Source organism: Pituophis catenifer, unplaced genomic scaffold (genome assembly GCF_029215685.1).
Source record: "Pituophis catenifer annectens isolate HBS135680 unplaced genomic scaffold, rPitCat1.0.hap2 SCAF_1, whole genome shotgun sequence".
Classification (NCBI taxonomy): Eukaryota; Metazoa; Chordata; class Lepidosauria; order Squamata; family Colubridae; genus Pituophis; species Pituophis catenifer.
In genome coordinates this window covers 93,289,722-93,316,434 of record NW_027256881.1, presented here as the reverse complement: position 1 = coordinate 93,316,434, position 26,713 = coordinate 93,289,722, and the positions used below count along the sequence as shown (strand labels likewise).

General features: G+C 41.6%; 1 protein-coding gene across 3 annotated transcripts in view; it reads left to right on the top strand.

Annotated features, from left to right (window-relative positions):
- The window catches only part of NCOA7 (nuclear receptor coactivator 7), a 72,733-nt gene that overhangs the window by 43,627 nt on the left and 2,393 nt on the right, over positions 1–26,713 (top strand). For 2 of the 3 annotated variants that reach the window (XM_070932722.1, XM_070932724.1), the window contains 7 exons: positions 297–1,321; positions 2,526–2,694; positions 6,472–6,619; positions 19,871–19,999; positions 21,461–21,613; positions 22,393–22,488; positions 23,907–23,980. In XM_070932722.1, coding sequence (XP_070788823.1) covers positions 297–1,321; positions 2,526–2,694; positions 6,472–6,619; positions 19,871–19,999; positions 21,461–21,613; positions 22,393–22,488; positions 23,907–23,980 — 1,794 coding nt within the window. The remainder of the gene's footprint in view (positions 1–296; positions 1,322–2,525; positions 2,695–6,471; positions 6,620–19,870; positions 20,000–21,460; positions 21,614–22,392; positions 22,489–23,906; positions 23,981–26,713) is intronic. The other variant, XM_070932725.1, reaches the window with a different exon arrangement.

Here is a 26,713-nt window from a genome sequence, read left to right as displayed (position 1 = left end):
TCAATAAGCTGCTTCGGATAAATTGATATCCCTACTTCCACAATTATTTCAACTTTATAATTACTTTATTTTAATTGACTTTCATTTTATTTTGAAGAAAGTTGTTTGGTTAATTCATTATATTTCCATGTTGTTTTGGTACATTTTGGTTGATGTCTCTTTTGTTGTCATATTTGAATTTTATTTTATTATTTTTAAGTATTTAAGTTTATTTAAGTGATTATGTATTCTCATTTATTTTCATTTTGTTCTTCATTTTTAATACTCCATATACACCCTACCACCTGTCCTGGCAGCGATATTCCAAAGGATCTTTGTCCTCTGTACAGGCCCGGTGAATGGGAAGATCTTGCCTCTGAGAAGGACATCAATCCTTTCAGTAAATTTAAATCCATGAACAAAGAAAAGAAGCAACAGAAACCAGACAGTTTTGTTGCTCCTAATTCCAGACCAATAAAATATTCAGACAAAGAGAAGTCTTCAGATTTCAAATTCCTGAAGCCTTCTGCAACTCCTCCCCTAGTCACATCCGGATCAGTAGAAACACCAAAGGACTCTATTACTCCTGAGTCTTCAGAACAGGTGACTTTGAAAACTTATACTGCAGAATGTTCTGCATCAAATATAACTTCAGACTTAACCAAAGACAATTCCCTTCTGGAGGAAGATGGCTTTATTGAGGTAGACAAGACCTCATTGCAGATTGATAGTAAAATAGATTGTAGTGATGCTGGATCAGTTGATCTTCACACGGATCATTGCAAGACAAAAAAGGAAGTTCAGTTGCAAGCAAGTAACAAAGACAATTATGAGCAACCAGTGTTAGATTCATCTGGGGTAAAGCATAAATTCTCTAAGGATGATCTAGATTTAGACACCTGTGAAAAGCTGGATGCGATGCCTGAAATGAACAAGGGTGGAAGTTCACCAACTAATAAAATAGAGATGAACTTGGATGCAAACAAAGAGTTGAATAAAGACAAGCTTATTGAATTTTATCTCAATCATGATAAAGATGAACCATTGCCTATTGATTACTTACCTAAGGATGTAGTCAAGGAAGAAAAGAACAATATGCCTGTGGGCATAGACCTCACGCTTAGCTCTTCAAAATCCCAATCCACTGAAGTTCTTTCTGTCAAAAAGGAAGGACTTGAATCCTGTTCTGTTGTAAGAAATGAGCCTTTGTTGGAAGCTGGCCCAGTAGCAGCAGAGAAAAAAACATGTGCAGGATTAGATACTCCTTTTTTGACATCTCATCTAGATAAGAACTCTGAAGTCAGACTGTGGCTGTTGCAGAGAGTCCAAGTGCCCATTGAAGGTAAGCCTTTTTGTCATATTTAGTTTTTTTAACCTAAATTCCTGTTTTCGCTTTGTCTACCTTCCTTATAAAGTGAATAATTTTTGATTCAGCCTGATATCCATTCTGTACATATAAATCTTGTGCTACATCATTAATTAATTAAAATTGGGCCTGGGGATGATTTAACACAAAACTTGCTTAGCATGTAAACAACTTTTTCCATTATATTGCACAATCATGTTTTTCTTATGTTAAGCTCTAATTCTCTCTGTTGTTAAGGCTAACCAAACACCCAGAAGTAAAGATAACCTTTCAGTCACTCAGGCTTTTAAATGTTTCTTCAGAGACTGATTCAACACATTGGTTGCTATCATACTTTTGTTGTTAGACTTATGGATAATGACCAAGACAGTTGCTGAATGTGTTACTTCTTGCTTATTTCTCTGCCTGTATACATATGATGAGTTTCTTAGTGCTCTAATTTCTAGGATTGTCATGACAATAACTTTTTCCAAGGTCTTGCTGCGAAATATACATATATGATCTCTCTCTCCCTCCTTCTCTCTCTCTCTCTCTCTCTTTCTCTCTCTCTCTCTCTCTCTCTCTCTCTCTCTCCTCTGACACGCATCAAGATAGAGGCATAATATTTGTATCAGATGTAATGTTTGTGTACTATTTGTAAAAGCTTGAATTTCAAAGAAAATGTTTCTGCAGTTATCTGGAAACATACAGAATGAGTGCTTGAGCATTTCACATTAGTTTTCTCTCTCAGAAAACTTGGGCATTACAATGTGTTAAGTAAAACATGATCAGTAAGAAATAAAGAATAGCATATGGTAGATTACAGTTTAACAATCTAACTGGCAAAAGTTTTGTTTAAGTATAAAAAAACTTTCATAATGAAAGAGCAGAGATGGAATTCAACAAATTTCTCTTAACAGGGAACTAAGACTTAAGAAGTAGCCATTGAGATAGGCTTCTCACATTCTCTCACCAATATTTCTCCCTGTGGAGCAGAAAGAAGAATCCATATTTTCTATGATTTTTTTTTTTTAATTTTAGAAATTCTGCAATTTTATTGATTAGCAACATAATGATTGTTATGTAGGAGAACTGGGTAGTATGATTTATTATTAAACTTATTGGTATTTCTATGTAGGTATTTGTTACATTATTAATCTGTTGTGTTGCTTATTGTGACTGGACTATCTCTTGAATTCAGATATGCTTCCTTCAAAAGAGGAAAAAAGCAAGACCCCACCAATGTTTCTGTGCATCAAAGTGGGCACACCTATGAGGAAGACTTTCATTCCCCAGTCAGCTGTGATGGATCAACAATATCATAAAAGACGAAAGCAACCAGAATACTGGTTTGCTGTCCCTAGAGAAAGGTATGTTCAAGGTCTTTGTGAAATGCTTCTTGGGTCCTTTTCAAAGTTTGTATGAATGTGTGTGTTTTCAGAAACCCAGTGGCCATCTATCAAAGCGCATGCTTCTGTTGATGAAGTCATCTAAAATAAACTTGAACAATAGTCATTTGTCCTTGAAAAAAAAAGTGATAATTTCCCCCTTCATGAGAACATTCAGTCTAAAGAGCCATGGTGACGCAGTGGTTAGAATGCAGTAATGCAAGGCTAACTCACTGCCCACTCCAGGAGTTCGATTCTGAGCAGCTCATGGTTGACTCAGCCTTCCATCCTTCCAAAGTCGGTAAAATGAGGACCCAGATTGTTGGGGGCAATATGCTGACTCTGTAAACAGCTTACAGCAGGGGTGTCAAAGTCAATTTCACTGAGCGTCACATCAGGGTTGTGTTTGATCTCGGGGTGTGTGGGACATGGCCAGCTTGACATCACTCGTGTCGGAGGTACCTGTAGTGGCCCAAGTACTCTGCCAGTGAAAACGGGCTCCTGAGCTCTGTTTTTGACTGCAACGGCTTCCTGCATCCCTCTGCCAGTGAAAATGGAGCTCGAGAGGGCCACTGTGGCCCTTGTGAGGTCCGTTTTCAGCTGCAACAGCCTCCTGCAACCCTCTGCCAGTGAAAACGGAGCTCTGTTTCGCTCTCGCTGGCAAAGACACCACGGACTTTGCTATTTCCAGAATGGCCCTGTGGCCTGGATCTAAGTACCTCATGAGCCAGACCTTGAGTTTGACACTCCTGGCTTACAGGAAGCTGTAAAGCACTGTGAAGCGGTATATAAGTCTTAAGTGCTATTGCTATTTCTGTAATGCTCTCCAGCATTTTCATTGATGTGTTTCATATTTCAATTGTCATCTAAGAATTGTTCAAAAGTGTTCTTTAGTAATAAATGTCATCTCTCTTAGTGTGTTACATTTAACATGTCTCATGTTACATGTCAGTCCTCCCATCATTACAGTGTGTTAAGAGATTTTAAGAATCTTTACAACAGAATAGCCACTTGATGAAATTTTGCAAGTGGACTCTGCGCAATGAGCTTTCGGCTAAAATTTGTTAGTCTTTAAGAGGTTTCCTGAGGTTATTTTTTTCTTCAGTATAGCACGTACTCTGGAAATGACATTAGGTAGCTGACAAGTTTGCTGACCGATTGCATAGCAGTTTAGATGATTTATGTTGCAATGGTGTGCAATATGTCCTAACTGCAGTTGTCGCCTGCTGAATGTTTTGCCCTGGTTGTGATTTTAGACATGTAGCTGCATCAGCTCAGATAATGAAACTGCATTAAACAGTGGCTTGACCACTCTTGCACTGTGATTGTGAAATAGGCATCCTTCTTAAGGAATGCTCCTTATCTTTTTGCACATACCTTAAGGAGTAGTAATCGTTAAAGACTTGTGCTTTATAAGGACTTTTGTTCAAATATTCCTGTTGACCCAGTTATACAATTGCATCTGACATAGCTGACTGAAGATCCTTCATTGTGTTTCTTACAATGGGGCATGTTAACAGCATTGCAGAGTGAGTATAAATATTTTGCTTTATGCTATATTTGTATGTGCTTGCTGTAAAAGAAGATTGGTGGTTTATAACTCTGCTTGGTTATCACTCAGTATAAATAAATACTTTAAAAGTATTGAAACATAGAAACTGCTACAAATGCTTTTAAAGGGTGAAGTAATATTTATTTTTGTACCTTCAAGTCAGTCTTGACTCCTGGTAGTTTTCTGGACAGGTCTCTGCAGTTTTCTTGACAAGATTTCAGAAGTGGTTTGCCATTGCCTTCTGCTTCCTAGGTCTGAGAGAGAGTGACTGACTCAAGCTAGCTTTGTGTTTAAGGTGGAACTAGAACTCATACCCTCCCTATTTCAAGCCTGGTGCCTTAATCACCACATCAAATTGGCCCCTAAAGTAATATTCTGGAGCCTGGATATGGTATACATTTTATTTCTGAGATGAACTGAAGTATGGATTTTATTTAAAAGTTGCAGTGTTCAGCCTTTGCCAATTTTCTATCGATCCATGCAGTTCATATATCTCAGCAAGAAACACAGCTTTTCTTTTATGCTTCTGGTTGAGCATTAGAATGTTCAGTCAAAGCGTGGGACAATGTGCGTTGCTGAAACCCTTAGTAAGAGTAGTATGGAACATCACAAGCTAAAGTCTCTACAGTTTCATTAATGTAATATATGGACCTAATAAGGATTACCTTGCAGGCTCTTTTAAAGTTGCTGGTAATATCAGGGCATTTTTAAGTACGCATGCATGTACACTTGTGCCTTAAGCGTGCGCCTAGGAGAAAAGATTATCAGAATTCTCCTCTGGTTTTTTATTATAATTTTTATTATATTTATTATGTCAATTTCGATTATGTTCTTTTTGAAAAAGACAATTCCAACAATGCTCAACACCTAACAGGAATTAAAACAACTATAAAATAAAACAAAACAAAACTGTTATAGTTATAGAAACAGTATTACAAAAACAGAAGCAAATTAAAGGCTGCCAGTTCAGAAAAACATCATAATAGATAAGAAAATTAGTTAATAAGATAATATTGAGGAATGTCTTTATCACTCTCATCCTTTTGGGTTAAAAACTGCAGAAGTCAAGGCTAACTGACTCTAAACATTGAAACTAAATCCATATTTTTGGGAGATGCCTCCTTGCTGACAGTTTCATGCAAAAGTGATACCCTGCTGGGTTTCCATTGGCTACCTTGTGTTGCTGGGCAAAACAAGGCCCGGTGCTTTGTTATCGCCTGGGATAAGCCTTGGTGAAGCTTATTTGTGTACAAATATTAGTATTAGGAGAGAGACTGTATAAAGGTTGGCAGTCCAGATCATTTGGTTGTTTTGACTTGAGTTGCTTAGCATTTCTAACCTGAAAGCCTTTGATCATGATAATAATGTTAAATTAAGCTTTGGGAACCAAATGAGAGATAAAGTTTCATCTTGGGCCAATTTAAAGTACAATGTCACTCTATTACAAAACTTTATGGGAAGCTGGCTTTTGTATTTCTATTGCCTTTATGTAGGATTTTAGTTCTCCTTATTCACTGCTATCAAATTTTAGTTAGAAGTGCAGGTACAGCTGCAAAGAATTACAATATTTATAGTTTGTCAACTTTACAGATTGTCTTTCCCACGATCTCTCTAGGCTGAGAATCTGTCCTTTAAATGGGCTGACCACTGTCTGTCAAACTTAAGTTATTCATTCTTTATGATATAGTGTTCTTTCTGTAAAGTTGGCTTAGAAGAACTGCATGGCTTTAGTGGATGAAGAAATGAGTAGAAATGACTTTGTCAGAATACATTAGTTTACTTGTGCACTAATATGGCACTTTACTATTGATGTTTCTCTAAAAGATATTTTCTGCACAATAGATGCACAACTCCCAGCCTTGAGTAACTACTATTCATAGGAGAGACCAAAATGTACTTGGAGGAGGCAAGAGAAAGATGTTTGCTTGTTGGCTGATGGCTAGGATGATTTATCCCTGCTATGATTTCATCTTGTGTTGCAAGAAACCAGGAACTGTCATTTCCCAGCAGCTGTTGGTCCCCAGCCAATAAAAAAAGACTAGCTTTAAAGCTCATGGGTAAAATTCCACAATGATGGCTCTGGTGGCATTATATGCTTGAGCAAAATCTTCTTTAGACAGATGCTAAACTTGATTAGCAATTGAGTGAATTTGCATCCTCCAGTTTATTTTTTTTAGCGCTCTTAACTTTTTTTTTTTGTTTGACAGGGTAGATCATCTGTATACCTTTTTTGTACAGTGGTCTCCAGATGTATATGGCAAAGATGCTAAGGAACAGGGTTTTGTGGTGGTGGAAAAGGAGGAGCTTGACATGATAGACAATTTCTTCAGTGAACCTTCAACAAAAAGTTGGGAGGTAAGTGTTTTGTTTCTTGAATTTGGAATTATCTGAGACTGTACAGTAGATTGTAATTAACAGTTTTCTGCTTCATGTAATCCCCTTAGCCACTGGATTGTTTCTTTTTGGTCCAGTTTATAGTTCTTGTGTTTGCCAACTGGCAATTGAAAAACAAATAATTGTGTCAGGTATAAGGGGAAGAGACAATATAAAAGGTTTTGATTCTCAACTTTTATATGCTACTTGAATATTGGCTCTTAAAGTACTTTCTTACAGCTGGGCATCTCACAGATGATGCTTAAATAAAAATAATAAATTTTGTAATCTAGTTTTACACCAAATATCATCTGATTAGCCATAGATCAAATAAAGCCACTTCTCTATTGTAATATTCAAAATGTTAATTAATCTCCATTTTACAAGATTCAAGATTACTGAAATATCTTTTGCTTAGTGAATGAATATTCCCAGAGCCAAAAGTAAAGTGTCATATTGTTCAATTTCAAGATAGGAGTTTATCAGATAAATTTCACTCAAACTAGTATTAGTTTCATTTGGAAAATTTCCTCCTGTCCCACCGAATTTCCTTAGTTATTTTTCTCGCTCTTTGATCAGTTATATTTCAGTCTCATTCTTAATGAGACTCATTCTTAATGAGACTTAATTTGCAGCAAAAAAGAGAGTGAGGGATTTTTTAACGAAGGCTTGTGTAAAGTTTTTAAGGGGTTTGAAGGGGTGGGAAGGACCTGGGGGGGGGGTTCACAGAACCTCAGAGCGGCTGAGTGGGTCTAAGGGTCAAGGCGGGAGGAGAGAGGGAAGGGGTTTAGATAGGGAACCGGGGGCTGAGGTGAAGGGCTATTCCATCAAAATAGTGGGTGGGAGGGGCAGATATGGCAGGCGCAGGAGGCCATATCATGTTCGGGGAGTATGCACCTGCTGCCTACGAGCGGTGGCATTCTCCGGCCCTCAAGACGCCTCTTGTATTCCAGGTTGTGCAGAGTCTCAGGGCCCGAACCTTCGGCTGCTGTTGTGTAATGTCAGGTCTGCAACTAATAAAGCCCTCCTCATTCATGATTTAGTTCAGGAGGGAGGTGCGGACCTGGCAGGGATTATGGAGACCTGGTTGGGCCATGGGGGGGGGGGGGTTCGCCTCGTGGAGATGTGCCCACCAGGCTTCCGTGCATTTCATCATCCGAGGGCCCAGGGGAGGGGAGGGGGGTAGCGGTGATTATTAAAGAAAGTCTTAGTCCGAGGGAGGCCTCTGTTCCTCAGATAGCCGGCTGTGAATCCCTCCTTGTGAAGTGGGGTCATGGGGTGCAGATGGGTTTGTTGATTGCGTTTCTGGCTCCCTGCCACGTGACAGCAGCCCTGCCTGAGCTGCTTGACGTAATAGCCAGGGTGGCAGTGGATACCCCCTGGGTTCTGGTCATGGGGGATTTCAACCTGCCATCTGTCAGTGAAACCTCAGAAGCAGTTCGGGAGTTCATGGCTTCCATGACGGCCATGGATCTGACCCAGTTAGTTTATGACCCCACCCACATCGGGGGACACACGCTGGACTTGATTTTTGTCTCTGGTCAGTGGTTGAATGATCTTACAATAGGAGACCTAGTTATTAAGCCCTTGTCATGGACAGCTCATTCGCTCCTTCAGCTAGACTTTTGAACCACTTCCCCTCATCGCAGGGAGACGGAACCGACCAGATGGTTCCGTCCCAGGCGCCTGATGGACCCTGAGAGGTTCCTGACGGAGCTTGGGCCATTCCCAGAGACTCTGACTCATGACTCGGCTGAAGAACTGGTGGCCGCCTGGGATAGGGTGCCGCTGGAGCCTTGGACCACATTGCGCCTTTGCGGCCTCTGACTCGACCAGTTCCTTGGTTCTCTGAGGAGCTGAGGGACATGAAGCGCCAGAAAAGACGCCTAGAGAGCGATTGGAGGTCCAGCCGTACCGAATCGGACCGGTCACTGGTGAGGCCTTATATCAAGACCTACCTAGTGGTGATAAGAGTGGCAAAATCCAACTATTTTTCCACTCTTATTGCATCTGCAGAGAACCGCCCAGCCACCTTGTTTAGGGTGACCCGCTCTCTCCTACGGGTGGGAGCGAGGGAGGATCCCTTGCAGGGTAGAGCTGAGGATTTTGGACAATTCCTGCATGATAAAATCGCTCAGATTCAGGCTGGCCTGGACTCCGATTGGATAGCCTCGGACGGGATGACGGAGGTGAGTCTTGAAAGTGTCTCCTGGGAAGAGTTTGACCATGTGACTCCTGAGGACGTGGACAAGATTTTGGGGAGGCTTAATGCTACCACATGTTTACTGGACCCGTGTCCCTCCTGGTTGGTGCTGGCCTCCCGGGAGGTTACACGAGGCTGGTTTCAGGAGATTACCAACGCTTCATTGAGTGAGGGGGTCTTCCCATCCGCCCTGAAAGAGGCGGTGGTGAGGCCCCTCCTCAAGAAGCCTTCCCTGGTCTCGGCTGTATTAGCTAACTATCGTCCTGTCTTCAACCTCCGCTTCGCGGTGAAGGTTGTTGAGAGGGTGGTGGCGCGACAACTTCCTCGATTCCTGGATGAAGCTGTCTATCTAGATCTGTGCCAGTCGGGCTTCAGGGCGGGTTACAGCATGGAAATGGCATTGATTGCATTGGTTGATGATCTCTGGAGGGCCCGGGACAGGGGTTGCTCCTCTGTCCTGGTCCTCCTAGATCTCTCAGCGGCTTTTGATACCATCGATCATGGTATCATGCTGCGTCGGCTAGAGGGGGTGGGAGTGGGGGGCACCATGCTACGGTGGTTCTCTTCCTTCCTCTCTGACCGTACGCAGTTTGTGTTGACGGGGGGCGGGGGGGCAGAGGTCGACCTTGACGTTCCTCACTTGTGGGGTGCCGCAAGGATCGGTCCTCTCGCCTCTTCTGTTTAACATTTATGTGAAGCCGCTGGGCGAGATCATCCGTGGCTTTGGGGTGAAGTGTCAACTGTATGCCGATGACACGCAGTTGTACATTTCTACCCCAGGCCACCCCAATGATGCCCTTGACGTGGTGTCCCGCTGCCTGGAGGCCATGCGGATCTGGATGGGGAGGAACAGGCTCAGACTCAACCCCTCCAAGACTGAGTGGCTGTGGCTCCCGACAGCCCGATATAGCCAGCTGACACCATCGCTGGCTATTGGGGATGAGATCTTATCCCCCTCAGAGAGGGCTCGCAACTTGGGCGTCCTCCTGGACTCATGGCTGTCCTTGGAGGATCATATGACGGCCGTGGCCAGGGCGGGTCTTTTATCAAGTTCGTCTGATTTCCCAGTTGTGTCCCTTTCTGGATCGGGACGCCCTGCGTACAGTCACTCATGCCCTCGTCACTTCCCAGCTGGACTACTGTAATGCTCTCTACATGGGGCTCCCTTTGAGGAGCACTCGGAGGCTCCAGCTGGTCCAGAATGCAGCCGCACGAGTAATAATGGGGGCTACTCGTCGCTCCCATGTAACATCCATCTTGTGCGAGCTGCACTGGCTCCCGGTGGTCTTCCAGGTGTGCTTCAAGGTGTTGGTTACCACCTTTAAAGCGCTCCATGGCTTAGGACCTGGTTATCTACAGGACCGCATTCTGCCACCGATTGCCTCCCACTGACCAATATGTTCCCACAGAGAGGGCCTCCTCAGGATGCCGTCAGCCAAACAGTGTAGGCTGGCGACCCCCAGGGGGAGAGCCTTCTCTGTGGGGGCCCCGTCCCTATGGAATGAACTGCCCCTGGACATACGAAGGATCCCTGACCTCCGTGCCTTCCGTCATGCTCTGAAGACCCTATTATTCCAGCAAGCTGGACTGACAGGATAAAGGTTTTTTAAATTGGGTTTTGATAGGGGTTTTAAAATGATGTTAGTTGGATGTTTTAAATTTGGCCGAATGATGGAATTATTTTAATAAGCTTTTAATTTTTGTTGTACATTGTTTTTACCATGGCTGTTCACCGCCCTGAGTCCCTCGGGAGAAGGGCGGTATACAAATATAATAAACTAACTAACTAACTAACTAACTTAATAGGTTTTTGTAGCTCCAAGACCATAATTTATTTTACCTTTTATTATATAAATCTGTAAACCAGTATATGAAACAACTTCCTGCGTCCTAGTCATACAACATAGGTATATCTAAGACTGGAAATCTACTTTCCTCTTTGTTTTTCTTATTAATAAAGCTTTATATGAAAACTTCGATTGACCCAAAGCATGATGGATGGCAAAGGAAAATGCCCATTAGCACATCTGGTGACAGCATAGCTGTATGAAAGCTTGTGACTTATGAATAGTAGACAGCATAAATTAGCAAGTGAAATGAAAGAAAAATAGGTATCTCTTGAACTGATGAACATAAGAATAAGGGGGAATAGAATATAATGAAAGTTTCCTGATTTGTGGATTGGTGATGATCAGCACATGAATGGAAGTGAAATTTAATTATGAATTAAGGGCTAGAAGGAAAGTATGGTGTTACCTAGTTTGTTTTATATTATTATGAAAATAGCATAGTTAGTGGTAGTTGTATGTTATGCTCTAACGAATTTAAAAAAAATATTGGAAAAAAACATGAATTTGGGAAAATGCAACTGTGCAACTTTCTTAATGAATGTGATCTGAGAGAGAGCACAATATTTTGTTAGATGACATGAATTGATGGGTGAGAATGAGATGAGAAAGTATGGAAAAAGTTATTGGGCTATTCCGAAACTTAAAAATGAATGTAAGTTGCTAAGCTATCTCCTTTGCTCATTCTGTTGGGTAGAGTTAAGTCATCCTTTGGTATCATAACTTTGGTCAGTTACTCTGTGTTTGTATAAACCATTATCAAACTCAAGGCAGATTTTTCTTCTTTTTTATGTGTATAATTGTTGTCTGATATAGTGTTGTTTTAGTTTAAGGCAGGGGTGTCAAACACAATTTCATTGAGGGCCACATCAGGGTTGTGTTTGACCTTGTGGGGGGGCATGGTTGGGGGGGCATGGCCAGCTTGACATCACTCATGTTGGGGGCACCGGTTGTGGCTCAAGCGCACTGCCAGTGAAAACGGGCTCCCAAGCTCCGTTTTCAGCTGCGACTCCCAAGCTCCATTTTCAGCTGCCGCCTGGAATCCTCTGCCAGCAAAAATGGAGCTTGGGAGGGCTGCGCACGGCCCTCCCAAGCTCCATTTTTGCTGGCAGAGGCACCACAGGCCAGTCTGTTGCTGTTTCCAGGGCAGCCTCATGGGCCAGATCCAAGCACCCTGAGGGCTGCATCCGGCCCGTGGGCCTTGAGTTTGACACCCCTGGTTTAAGATATTAGAATTAACTTCTATTTGCTAAGAATAGATGGGGTTAGTTTTGCATGGGGATACTCTGGATGTTGTCATAAATACAGAATTTGGACAAATGCTGTAATTATGAAAAGAGGAAGCTTTTCAAGTGCCCCCTAATTGTGTTGGCCCACAACCAGCATCCCTAACCTGAAAATATATTTTAAGGTAGTTAGTATAACTATTATTATTATTATTATTATTATTATTATTATTATTATTATTATTATTATTATTATTATTATTTATTAGATTTCTATACCGCCCTACTCCCGAAGGACTCAGGGCGGTGCACAGCCAGACAATAAAAACACATACAATACAAAATTTAAAAAATAGAATAAAATCCAATTAAATAATTTTGGCCCCGACAAATTTAAAACCCCAAACTTTTAAAACCAATTTAAAATTGAATATATAAATACTAAAAGATATTTAAAATTTTAAAAATCTTTTATAAAAGAGGGGGAAAATTAGGCCAGGCCGGCCTGGTGAAATAGTAAGGTCTTTAAGGCGCGGCGGAAGGTGCGCAGATCCGGGATCCTCCGTATCTCTGGGGGGAGCTCATTCCAGATAGTAGGTGCCCCCACAGAGAAGGCTCTCCCCCTGGGGGCCGCCAGTCGGCATTGTTTGGCTGACGGCACCCGGAGGAGCCCCTCTCTATGGGAGCGTACCGGCCGGTGGGAGGCTATTGGTGGTAGTAGGCGGTCCCGCAAGTACCCGGGTCCTAAGCCATGGAGCGCTTTAAAGGTGGTAACCAAAATCTTGAAGCGCACCCGGAAGACCACCGGGAGCCAGTGCAGCTCGCGCAGGAGAGGTGTTACATGGGAACGCCATGTCGCTCCCATTACCACCCGCGCGGCCGCACTCTGCGCCAGTTGGAGCCTCCGGGTGCTCCTCAAGGGGAGCCCCATGTAGAGAGCGTTGCAATAGTCCAGGCGGGAGGTGACAAGGGCATGAGTGACCGTGTGTAAAGAGTCCCGATCCAGAAAGGGACGCAACTGGCGAATCAGGCGAACCTGATGAAAAATCCTCCCGGTCACGGCCGTCAAGTGCTCTTCTAAAGACAGCCGTGAATCCAGGAGGACGCCCAAGTTGCGAGCCCTCTCCGTGGGGGCCAATGATTCGCCCCCAATAGTCAGTGGTGGCGTCAACTGACTATATCGGGACGTCGGAAACCACAGCCACTCAGTCTTGGATGGGTTGAGCCTGAGCCTGTTCCTCCCCATCCAGATCCGTACGGCCTCCAGGCACCGGGACATCACTTCAAGGGCATCGTTGGGGTGATCCGGGGTGGAGATGTACAGTTGGGTGTCGTCAGCGTACTGATGGTACTCCACCCCGAAACCACGGATGATCTCGCCCAGCGGCTTCACATAAATGTTGAACAGGAGAGGCGAGAGGACTGACCCTTGCGGCACGCCACATATGAGGGGCCTCGGGGTCGACCTCTGTACCCCTGTCAACACAGACTGCGACCGGTCAGAGAGAAAGGAGGAGAACCACCGCAACACAGTGCCTCCCACCCCCAACTCTTCCAACCGGTGCAGCATGATACCATGGTCGATGGTATCAAAAGCCGCTGAGAGATCTAACAGGACCAGGACAGAGGAGCACCCCCTGTCCCGAGCCCTCCAGAGATCATCAACCAACGCGACCAATGCCGTTCCCATGCTGTACCCGGGCCTGAAGCCCGACTGGAACGGATCCAGATACGTCGTTTCATCCAGGTGCTGGGGGAGCTGTTGCGCGACCACACTCTCAACAACCTTCGCAACAAAGCGAAGATTGGAGACCGGACGATAATTTACCAACATTGCCGGGTCCAGGGAAGGCTTCTTGAGGAGAGGCCTCACCACCGCCTCTTTCAAGGCGGCGGGAAAGTCACCCTCACTCAGCGAAGCGTTTATAATCCCCTGGAGCCAGCCTCGTGTCACTTCCCGGGAAGCCAGTACTAACCAGGAAGGACACGGGTCCAATAAACAAGTGGTCGCGTTCAGTCTACCCAGAATCCTGTCCACGTCCTCAGGGGTCACAGGATCAAACTCATCCCAGATAACATTCTCAAGACCTGCCCCTGTCTCTCCCCCTGAGACTACCCAGTCGGAGTCCAAATCTTCCCGAATCTGAGTGATTTTGTCATACAGATACTGAACAAAATCCTCGGCTCTACCCTCCAAGGGGTCCTCCCGCGCTTCCTGGTGGAGCAGGGAGCGGGTCACCCTAAAGAGGGCAGCCGGGCGATTATCTGATGACGCAATAAGAGCAGCAAAATAACTACATTTCGCTGCTTTTATCGCCACTAAGTAATTCCTAATGTGGGATCTTACTAGTGTCCGGTCAGATTCAAGAAGACTGGCCCTCCAACTACTCTCTAGGCGTCTTTTCCGGCGCTTCAACTCCCTCAGCTCCTCGGTAAACCAAGGAGCCAATTGAGATCGGCGCCGGGTCAGAGGCCGCAAAGGCACGACCCGATCCAGAGCACCAGCAGCCGCCCTATCCCAGGCGGCCACCAGGTCTCCAGTCGAGGCGTGTGCCAGAACCTCAGGAAATGGCCCAAGCTCCGTCTGGAATCTGTCAGGTTCCATCAGGCGCCTGGGGCGGAACCATCTGACCGGCTCTGCCTCCCTGCGGCGGGGTGCAGCGGTTCGAAAGTCGAGACGAAGGAGAGAGTGATCTGACCATGACAAGGGTTCAGTAACTATATCCCCTATATCAAGATCCCTCAACCACTGTCCAGAGACAAAAGCCAGATCCAGCGTGTTTCCCCCTGTGTGGGTAGGGCCATGAATTAACTGGGTCAGGTCCATAGCTGTCATGGAAGCCATGAACTCCCGAGCCATCTCTGACGTCTCACCCACGGACGGCAGGTTGAAATCCCCCATGACCATAAGCTTAGGGGTATCAACCGCCACCGCGGCAATGACGTTGAGTAGCTCGGGCAGGGCTGTTGCCATGTGGCAGGGAGCCAGGTACGTGATCAGCAAACCCATCTGAACCCCATGACCCCATTTCACAAAAAGGGATTCACAGCCGGCCGTCTGAGGAACAGTGGCCTCCCTCGGTCTCAGACCTTCTTTAATGATAACCGCTACCCCCCCGCCCCTCCCCTGTGACCTCGGCTGATGGAATGCTTGGAAACCTGGCGGGCACATTTCAACGAGGGGAACCCCCCCCTCCTGGCCCAACCAGGTCTCCGTAATACCTGCCAGGTCCGCACCCCCCTCCTGAACAAGATCACAGATGAGGGGGGCTTTATTTACTACGGACCTGGCATTGCACAGCATCAGCCGAAGGCCTGGGTCCTGTGGGTCTATGCAACCTGAGGAACGAGTAGAGCCTTGGGGGCCGGAGCACGCCACCACTCGTAGACAGCGAGTGCGCACTCCCCTAACACGATATGGCCCCCTGCTCCCGCCATATCTACCCCTCCCACCTACAGTACTGATGTTCAAAAAACTATCCGGACAAGCTCTAACCCCCCTCTCGATCCCGGGTCCCCCATCCCCCATGCCACGCTTCACTGCCAGACCCGACCCTCCCCCTTGTGGGTTATCCCCCATACCCACAGCCCGAATTCCAATCTGACCCTCCCCCTCCCTAGGACCCCTTAAAAATTTGACTAAAAATTTTGTTAGAAAACCCCTCAATCCCCTCGTTTTCACATGCCACCTCTCTGGGTCCCAAAACCCTTCCTTGAGGTGGGCCCTCGATAGTGAGGAGGGCCACATCTGCGAGAAGGGGGAATCTCGCAGCGCAAGAAGATCTGCAGTCGTATACATCTCCAAAATGCAGCGATGGAGGCCCAAAGCTCAGACAGGGGACTTCACAAAAGATGTAACACAGCCAATTGTTCATCGATGTGCTGTTGGTGTCTCAACTGTCCTCCCACAACAGCAGGAGGGTCCTAAATTATCTCCTCCAATGGGGGCGACCTCCGGCCCGCCCTCTCACGGCGGAACCCCACGGGGCCGTAGATTGAAATTAATGTTGCAAAGATGAAACTTACAACAAGTTTTTCTTGCATCTTCCAGACACTTAAAACATAGTTTTCCTGTCAATATATTGCAAACAAGGTATAATCCTTCCCCAGGATGGAGCCTAGCAACAATCAAAGTTAGCAAATACAAAGTAGTTAAAATTACACAGAGCAATAAAAGCAATGTGTGCCTTTATATTTTTATGGTCACAACAAAGTCCTACAGTTATAAAATTCTAAATCTGTAAGCTTGATATATCTGCTGTCTTACTTTTGCTAATAAGGTTTACAATAAAACAGCCATTGTTTCCTTAACTTTACTATCTTCCATTCTCAACAACTGGTCAAAACCACTTCTGTAATCAGTAATTCTTAGCAAGAAAACCATATGGATTTATTCATGAAGTTATCTGGAGTTAAGTATCTATGGAGATTCTCCGTCATCTAGGTTGTGGTTATCCCAAAGGTGATTTTTCAAGAGGCAACTGGACTTCCTTTGTTTTTATCTGAAGACTTTTGTTTCTCATCCAAGAACCTTCTTCACTTCAGAACTGAAGAAGCTTCTTGGATGGTAAGCGAAACATCTTCAAAGAAAAAAAAAAAGAAAGTCCAATTGCATCTTGAAAAATAATCTTTGGGACATGCAGAGTTAAGTTTGACTCAAATGAAAATTGACCCAACAACAACAAAATTACATTGATTGCCCACATATAAGAGCTCCAATTGAACAGCTGGGTTTTGGGTGTGATGGGAGGAAGACCCAACATTCTTTTTGTTTTATAAAATCTGTTAATTCCCGATGAAGGTCTTAGCCAGGCAGTTGCTGATTGTTACGTTATTGATAGCAACTAAAGTTTGCTGGAACAAAGCCAGTTCTTGAAAAAACCCCTCTTCATGTGTCTGAAGAAGAATGTTGAAAATTAACTTAGTACGGTATCCTTTATTGTTTCATGTTATTGTTCTATTATTGTTTAATATAGGAGTAGTTTCTTAAAGGTAGTAGAGACATTACATTATTTAATTTAAAACCAGATATTTAATCAGAATACCGTAAAATTTGTAGAAAAATTTATAGAGTTTAAACAAACCCTAAGATAGCCTGATTTGTGAATCGGAAACATTGGTTTGTTTCTTTCCAAACAAGGCTGTCTCAGCTGAAGAAACAATGGCTTCTAACTTTGACCTATTAAATCACAAACTACTGTACCCATAATAATAGGTCATAGGCAACGCTATTCAGGCTTAATTAACAGTGGTTTGTAGAAAAGGGCCAAAAATTGAGTAACTTATAGCAACATGCTGATCAATTATAATTAAATTTATTTATTTGTTTTGATATCTGGATATAGCCTACAATTTAGTAGGCGTTTTTATATTGAGGTTCATAAATGTGATCAGGAACATTTCTGTAGTTGTCAGGAAAATAATTTCTCTTAAATAATGCTAGGTTTCCTTCAATATAGCTAAATTTTATTGTACTGCCTGTACAATTAGACAGACTTTTATGATCTACTGATGAACCCACCACCAATTGTAATAGTTTATCTTACTTGGTTTTTATTTTATTTTAAGGTGTTTTTCATTGCAATTCTGGTCAGTGACCATAATAAAAAAATATTCATACAGTAATGATAATTAAACCTGTTCAATCAGATGGATTTGAAGAGTAATACCAGTAATAAGTCAATGAGATGGAATTATATTACATATTCCCATTATAGCTTCCTGGAATGGTAATAAGTAAGCCTGGTCTTCACAAGTCAGAGAATGCAAATTAATTTCAAAATAATATAAATTAGCTGCAGCAACTGCCTGGGTACATTTCTATGGCAATTCCTCTGAATTTAAGGTTGCCAGGTTACTCTTTGTCATATACAGAGGAAAACGAAAGTTAGTTCTTCAAGGAAGTATAGACTGAATGCTTTCATTCTCCAAGCAAGTAGCAGCAGTTTCTTTTTGTGAGCAGACCTTGAAACCGGGAAAGGAACCAAAGCTAAAAATGAGAGTTAAGGGAATGGCTTTGAATTTTCAAATTCTGTATTGTGCTAGGCCTGAGGAAGAACAGGAACCTTTTGTGCAGGTATGAAAATCTGCTGAAATCTCTCTGACTTTTCCCCCAGTTCTTTTGTTCGTTAACAACAAAACACCGAACTGAGCACATGTGGAAGAGTTGTAAGTTCATAGGCAGAATGGAAAGGCAGTTTTAGAAGAAACTGATGTTTACTGATTTGTTTAGCATGTGCCTGAGAATGTTAAGATAATTTCCATATCACGTTTTTCAGGAAAGGCAGCTTATTTGGGTTCATGCTACATGCTTCTGAATTTCTTTCTTTTGAATGTCTGAGTTCAAATCAGTCTTGTTGGGATTAGTTGGATTTAACTGTTTGGTCACTGAGTATACAAACAGCTTCAAAATGTATTCCTGATCCTGATTATTTTCATTCTTTCATTTTCCTATTTTTCCCTTATTATGAAGTATTTTTTTCATGTATGTTCTTTTGATCATTGTTTTATTTTTAGTTGAGGACTAGAATTACCTTTAACCTAAAATCTATTCTGTCTTTGAAATGCAATTGCTTAAAATCGGTTCATTTTTTTTTCCAGATTGGTAAATATATTAACTTCCTTTTTGTTCCTATATCCTGCTTTTATAATTATTTTATATCAATATTTTGATCACTATTGGTGATTAGTAACTGATGTTATTATTCATATAACTCATTGTGAGCAAAACACTACAGTTCTCCAATATTGAGAAACTTTAATGATAAACTAAACCAATTGATTAAAAATAATGCCAGTTTATGTTTCAAACTTGAAATGAAGCTTAGGCTGTAGGATTACAGTATTGAATAAATTAGCATCTGATCTAATTATATGAATGGTTATTTCGGAGAATAGATACTCCATAAAATCATAGTTCAAAAAAGCTTTACAGCATTGTCAAGAAACCTTAACATGACAATCAGATCCTCACATGTCAATTGACAATATTTGGCGATGTTAGACAGTGTCCTTATTTAGCTCACAGCCTATGTCTTGTAATCTCATCATTATATTCAGTGGCAAGAATTGACCTAGTAATGTTATAAAGCTAACAGTAAAGTTATAATATTTTATTTAAATGTTTTTAATTTAGAAATGTGCCTGAATGTTCTCTTCATAGCCACATTTGAAACTAACTATTTTAAATGGCACGTGCATAATATAATTTTAAAATATAAACTTTAAATATTTCTTTTAAGTGTTGGTTTGTATAAACCGGTTCTCCTATTCATGGTATTACTTATTTGACTGCTTACATGATTGATTAGTTCAAACAGCAGTGATAAAGCTGCTGTTGCTGAAAAGAAAGAAAAATGTCTAAGAGATGAACAATTTAAATTATTTTATAGAAGGTCTTATGTTTAATTCTATCATGTGAACAGAATTAAAGATATGGATGCTATGTCTGAAAATTGAGTTACTTCCTTCCCTTAGCTCAAAGTTTTTGATACTTGCAGGCTTCCTGATCTCCTTTTTTTGATACTTGCAGGCTTCCTGAACTTCTTTATATGTTTACACAACTACTTTGTAGTGCAGTGGGGTTGGCAAGTCATTGTGCAAACTGTTTAACAGCTTGCTACAACTTCATTAAATTTTGTCATAGTTTATTGTAAAAGCGTTTATGAGTTCTATCAAGATCTCTACAGCAAAAATCCCTTGTGCTTCAGCAGTGGCAGATTTGAGGTTATTTTTCTCATTCCTTAACTCTATATAGCAGTGTTTTTCAACCTCAGCGCATGAATAGGTGTGGGTTTCAACTCCCAGAATTCCTCTGCCAGCCTGCTTCTGGGAGCTGAAGTCCATACCTGTTCAGGTTACTGAAGTTGAGAAACACTGCTGCATAGAATACATTTTCTCCTTTATCAACTTTTCATGTACCATTATGAAAGATGTAAACACATTTTCATCTGTCTAGATTATAACTGTAGAAGAGGCAAAACGCCGACAGAGTGTCTGCAGCTACTGTGAAGATGATGGTGAAGATGATGCTTTGCCTACCTTAAAAAACCAAAGTGTGCTTTTAGAAAACATGCATGTGGAACAGGTAAAACGCTGATCATGATTTCTTTCTGCTTGGAGTTGTTACTGTCTTTTTCACGGCATTTTGAAATTCAAGATGGGTAGCTTTGTTAGTTTGATGCTACAAGGGTCTTCTTTAAAAGCAACTTGTTTATTATGGCACATGGTTTTGAAATAGCCTATAAAATGGAGTGTAACCCACAAATAAATAATACATTTGTTAGTTTTAAAATGCCTTCAGTTTTTTTTATTTCCAAACAGAGGTTGAACACTGTCGTTTTTGCTGGCCCAACACTGTCCCTATAACTTTGAATCCAGGGTGAACAATGAGGTCACCTCAAGAGGTTAAAAAAGTCCTTTTATTTACAGGAAGACAATTGAACCCATACAGCAAGTAAGCTATAGAAAGAAAACAACAAGAGCCATCCCTGAAAGAGATGCCATCACTATATAACAAATTACTTTTATTAAGTATAGCTATCGAATAGAATAGAATAGAGTAGAGTAGAGTAGAGTAGAATAGAATAGAATAGAATAGAATAGAATAGAATAGAATAGAATAGAATAGAATAGAATAGAATAGAATTTTTTATTGGCCAAGTGTGATTGGACACACAAGGAATTTGTCTTGGTGCATATGTTCTCAGTGTACATAAAAGAAAAGATGCATTCATCAAGAATCATAAGGTACAATACTTAATGATAGTCATAGGGAAACAGTCAATATAAATCTTAAGGATACCAGCAACAAGGATACAGTCATAAGTGGGAAGAGATGGGTGATAGGAACGATGAGATTAATAGTAATGCAGACTTAGTAACTAGTTTGACAGTGTTGAGGGAATTATTTGTTTGTTAACAGAGATATCTGTTATCTGTTAACTAATCACTCTTCTTAAAGGTTAAAAAAAGACCTCCTTTCAGTGCCTCACTGTAAAGCAACTAGATGTGCTGCCTTATCTTAAAATGGACTTCCTGCATGTTCTGTGCCTTATCCACATTTTTTGAGGCTTTCTATATTAATTTCACATGTAATTTTAGTCACTGCTGTAGCCTTAATCTCACCTAAGATTCCTCCAGTTTTGAAACTTCCTGGCATAAGATCAAGGCTCCTCTCTTTTTTCTAGGGGCCAGAATTCTGTTCCAAGGATAATGGGATAGACAGTTTTTCTAAATTCATGATTGCCTTTTGTTTGAAAATGCAGCATCAAATCCAAGGCGCCACATTTTAAATGAAAAGAATTGAACTTTTTGATCCAGTAGGAAAACTATACTAGTAATCCTCACTGCCTAATTCAACATCAGATGATGTTGTGCCTCTTATGATGGTTATTATATGTTGTCCTGACTAAAAAAACCCACATTTTTTTTCACTTACTGCATATTAGTGAATATAAGATAGATTGTTAATAGCAAATTTACTCATAATACCTGACAAAAGGAACATGTTGCCTTTTCAAGAACAACATTTTCTTTTCTGTTCTAGCTTGCTCAGTCCCTCCCAGCTCGAGTGCAGGGATATCCATGGAAGCTTGTCTACAGTACACAAGAGCATGGAACCAGTTTGAAAACTCTGTATCGTAAATCATCTTCTCTTGATAGTCCAGTTTTATTAGTCATCAGAGACATGGACAACCAGGTAGCTCCCTTCCGTTCTTCTCAGAATTTTCTTTTATATTTCTGCATCTCTCTCTCTCTCTCTCCCTCCCGCTTTTTCTTTTAATATATATATATATATTCTTTCTTTTTCGTAGGCTTTTATGTGCATATTCTTTCTAGCCAGGTTTTACCTACGTAAGCTATGATGTCTCCCAAAGGGCAGCAGAGTTTGCTGTCTGTTAGCAAGAAACAAAAAGCCCAGAAACTTGTGAATGAGATTTCACAGAACCAGGGCTGCATAACATCATAGCTTACGTAGGTAAAACCTGGCTAGAAAGAATATGCATATATATATATATATATCAGATTTTGAATTTTTAAAAATTAAAAAAAAAAAGATTTAGGCTGATAGAAGTATCTGAATTAGATACTTTGTTATATGCAAATCCTCTGAGTTTCTCACTGTAAAAACTATTTACATTGATTTAGGTTTCTTTTACTACTGCCTTCTCCAACCTGTTACTGTGTTCCTATGCTAATTGGGAATGATGTAATTTTAAAAGTTGCCAAGTCTGATTCACAAGGTGACATGAAAAACTCTTTGGTATATTTGGCCTGTTTTATGTAGGAATACGGAGAGATTAAGCTAAGGATTTACAAGCTCTTGGTTTCTGATAGTTTAGTATTCATATCTCCACCTATAAACTGCATTCATGTGACATGCAGAATAATTTTCATTTGTGCACTTAGTAGATTGGCCATAAATAGGTTTTTATCTCAACATTAAAATTATATCTGTTTTACATACTATTTTGGCAGATATTTGGGGCATACGCAACTCATGCTTTCAGACTTAGTGACCACTATTATGGTACTGGAGAAACTTTTCTGTACACATTCAATCCTATTTTCAAGGTATGTTTCTGGATACAATTGAAAGCTTTTATATGAGAACAATGTGATTTACTCATGCTAAAACTTTGAAGATGTGTGCACATGCATATGTGTGTCCGTGTGTTTAGTTTTGGTTTGATGTGCTCTTTGAATGTAATGATATTAGTTTGTGAGCCAAGAGTGGTGGGATAATTCAGAAGTAGTCAAATACTTGTTTATTTGCTTATTAAATTTCTATAGCTGCCTATCTCAGAAATGGACTCTAGGTGATAAACAATCATAAACCAATTAAAAGCAAATACAGTACAGTTCAAAAGTAAAATATATGGCAGCCAAGAATAATTATCATTATGGATATCAATATAATCAGGAAATGGGTCCCTTCACACACTTGGCTTCCTAGGCCGATGCCTTGTGAAAGGCCATCAGGGATGAGGTCATGGGGACCTGGTATACCCAGCAGCTGCCTTGCACACAACCAAACATGCCTTGTGAGCCATGGGGGAAAAAAAGATACTCAGCTGGGTGTGGCAGAAGCTATGGAGTACAGAGCAGTGAGGGAAACTGGGGCTTTAGCAATAGCACTTAGACTTATATATATAGCTTCACAGTGCTTTTACCGCCCTCTCTAAGCAGTTTTACAGAGTAAGCATATTGTCTCCAACAATCTGAGTTCTCATTTTATCCACCTTGGAAGGATGGAAGGCTGAGTGAACCCTGAGCCTGGTGAGATTCAAACTGCCAAATTGCAGTCAGTCAGTAGAAGTATCCTGCAGTACTGCATTCTAACTACTGCGCCACCACGGCTCTATGTAATCTTTATGTAATGTTGCTGACATGGTTGGCTGTGGTGTGGGTGATCGAGATGGCATTTCTCAGTGGCAGTGGCAATGTTGGGCTTAAGTTGAGGGTTGTGGACAGGGCAGCCAAAAGGACATATATTGTGGTGAGATTGGTGGATGGGAAAGATTACAGTACCTTTGTGGTTGTAAATGCTGGCGAGCTGCCAAGCACCTAGGTTTTGATCACGTGACTATAGGGACATTACAGTGGCTGTAATTTCAGACACCGGTTGTAAATTCATTTTTTTCAGCATCGTCGTAATTTTGAACTGTTGCTGGATGAATAGTCATAGGGTTGAGGATTATCTATAGAATTAGCTCATCTGTTGGGTTTCTTCTTTGATCTCTAAGTATGGTAACATGTGACCACAGAGGTGCTGCAACTTGCTGGAATTTTGAAGACCAGTTGTAATAACACTTGTTGAGCGCCATTGTAACTTTGAATGGTCGCTGAATGAGTGGTTGTAACCCGAGGACTATGTGTCTCTTTCTTCTTTTGTTCCTCTTAGTTTTGTTCCTCCTGATCTAATAAGACAATGTGCACATTGCTTTGCTAGCACGATCTCCCTGTTAATATTAATGCCTTATTTCCCATAGGATTTTAAGTGGAGTGGAGAAAACACCTATTTTATCAATGGAGATGTCACTTCTTTAGAATTTGGTGGTGGAGAGTAAGTTATTTACATTTCTGAAATTACGAATCGTACTGGTGAGAACTGTGTGCTTCCAGCCAACTATGCTTCAAAAATGATTTTTCTAAGAGACCAATGAATGAAGCTTTGGTTGGGTGCATATGTGTAGTTTTCGGTTAACAACAGTAATCATATTGGAATTTCCTTTGCTAAGCAATGTGGTCATAAAACGCAATGTACTGCTTAGTGATGACAATCCCAGCAATCTGTGTTGCCCTCATTAACTAAATTCCACCTGTCATTAGATGAAGATTCACCTGATCCAAGCCATTCTCAGGTTCCTCCCAGCCCCAAGCCTTGGCAAGGAAAAGGACTGCTTCTTGTTTAAGTCTCCCATCTGCCCATTTTCCCTGCCATCTTTGCCTTTTTACAAATAGAAATAGAATTCTTTATTGGCTAAGTGTAATTGGACACACAAAGAATTTGTCTCCAGTGCATAAGCTCTCAGTGTACATACAAGCAATGGATAAATCATGATCATAGTCATCATAACAATACATTCATCATAAATCAATAAGATACAACACTTAGTGATAGTCATACGATACTAAATAAGCAATCAACATAAATCATACTAGGATACTAAATAAACAATATAACTTGTAAGATACAAGCAACAAAGCTATAGTCATAAGAAGATGAGATAGATAATAATACTATTACTTGATAAGATAGAAAAATGATGGTAAGATAAAAAAATGTGGGTTAGACAACATCACCACTAGATGGATTCGTAACTGGTTGACCAACTGCACTCAACGATTAGTCCTCAATGGAACTGCATCTACATGAAGGGAAGTATACAGTGGGGTACCCCAATGTTCTGTTTTAGGCCCAGTACTCTTCAACATGTTCATCAATGATTTAGATGAGTGGCTATATGGGAAACTCATTAAATTTGCAATGATATCAAGCTGTCAGGAATAGCCAACACTCCGGAAGATAGGCTTAAGATTCAGAAGGATCTTAACAGACTTGAACATTGGGCGCTATCTAACAAAAGGAAATTCAATGGTGAAAAAAGTAAGGTTCTACATTTAGGCAAGAAAAACCAAATGCACAGGTACAGTATAGGATGTACCTTGCTCAATAGTAATAACTGAGAGAGGGATCTTGGAGTCCTAGTGGACAGTCACTTAAATATGAGCCAGCAGTGTGCCACAGCTGCCAAAAAAAGCTGCGTTAACAGAGGGATAGAATCAAGATCATGTGAAGTGTTGATACCATTTTATAATGCCTTGGTAAGGCCACACTTGGAATACTGCATCCAGTTTTGGTCACCACAATTAAAAAATGTTGAAACTTTAGAAAGAGTGCAGAGAAGAGCAACAAAGATGATTAGGGGACTGGAGGCTAAAACATAAAGAATGGTTGCTAGAATTGGGTATGTCTAGTTTAATGAAAAGAAGGACTGGGGGTGACATGATAGCAGTTTTCTGATATCTCAGAGATTGCCACAAAGAAGAGGGAGTCAAGCTATTCTCCAAAGCACCTGAAGGCAGGACAAGCAATGGGTGGAAACTGATCAAGGAGAGAAGCAAGTAGAGGCCTGGGGCCTTCAGTAGTCTTTGGGTGATCGTCCCTGGGCCTCTACTTCAGTCCCAGTGCCGCTGCCACCAGTTTGAAGTACGACTTCAAACTCTGGAGCTAGTCACTCCAGCATCACATAGCAAAACCCCACTAGGCCCTATCACCCTGCACTTTGCAGGACCTACCACACCTAGCTGACCTTCGCCTTCTTCCTCCTGCTTCTGATGAAGCATGCCTGGCCTGGCTCTATACAAGGCAGTTGCTGACCACATCAGACCTTCTTCCTCAGGTTTTGTGCACTACACTCATGAAGCATAGGAAAGCCTCCAGAAAGCTTCCGAGACCTTTGTAGCATCATGAGCAGAAGGAAGATGGTGAAAGTCAGCTGGGCGTGGCAGGGCCTGTGGCATACAGGGCGGTGGGAGTGGCTCTGGTGTGGCACGCAGCTGGTTGGCTGTATCATGGGGCTTGAAACTGCACTCTTCTGCAGCGATGCTGGAGTGAAATAGAGGCTGGCTGAAACTGCTAAAGGCACTCTAATTCAATCCCAGCACTACTGTTGCTGCAGAGGAGAGCTGCTACAGAGTGGGAAATAGAGCAGAGATGGAGGAGAGATATGCTGGCTGGGAAGTTGAAATGCCCCTGCTCCTTCAACTGGCTGGGAAGTTGAAATGCCCCTGTAACTATGGGCAGGCTGCGCCAAGGGCCTGAATTTTGATTATAGGATGCATGCCTGTAATTTTGGGGAATGGGCGAGTACCATTCAATCCTGCCTTAACTTCAAATAGTTGCTAAATGTATGATTGTTAAACAAGGACTAGCTGTAGTTCCTGCTTTTCATTGACACATAAATACCCAATGGATAAAGATACTTTTCTTTTGATTAAGTAGTCCAGACATTGAAATAAAACAAATATGCTTGCCTCATTCTATTAACATTAGAAGTCTCTGTGGTTTATTGGTATTGTTCCGTATGTTTAAATACAGAACAATATTTTAAGTTTCCATATTCTTTCTTTTTTTTAAAAAAAAAAAGTTGCTATCAGAGAAAACTTGTTTCTGGTTAAAAATTAACAGCAGAAATCACCCAAATGTATTATTGTGCTCATTCTACTTGAAGAAGTTTAGTGCTTATTGGTCTTCTTACTAACATAACTGGAACATTGAAATGCAAAACAAAAA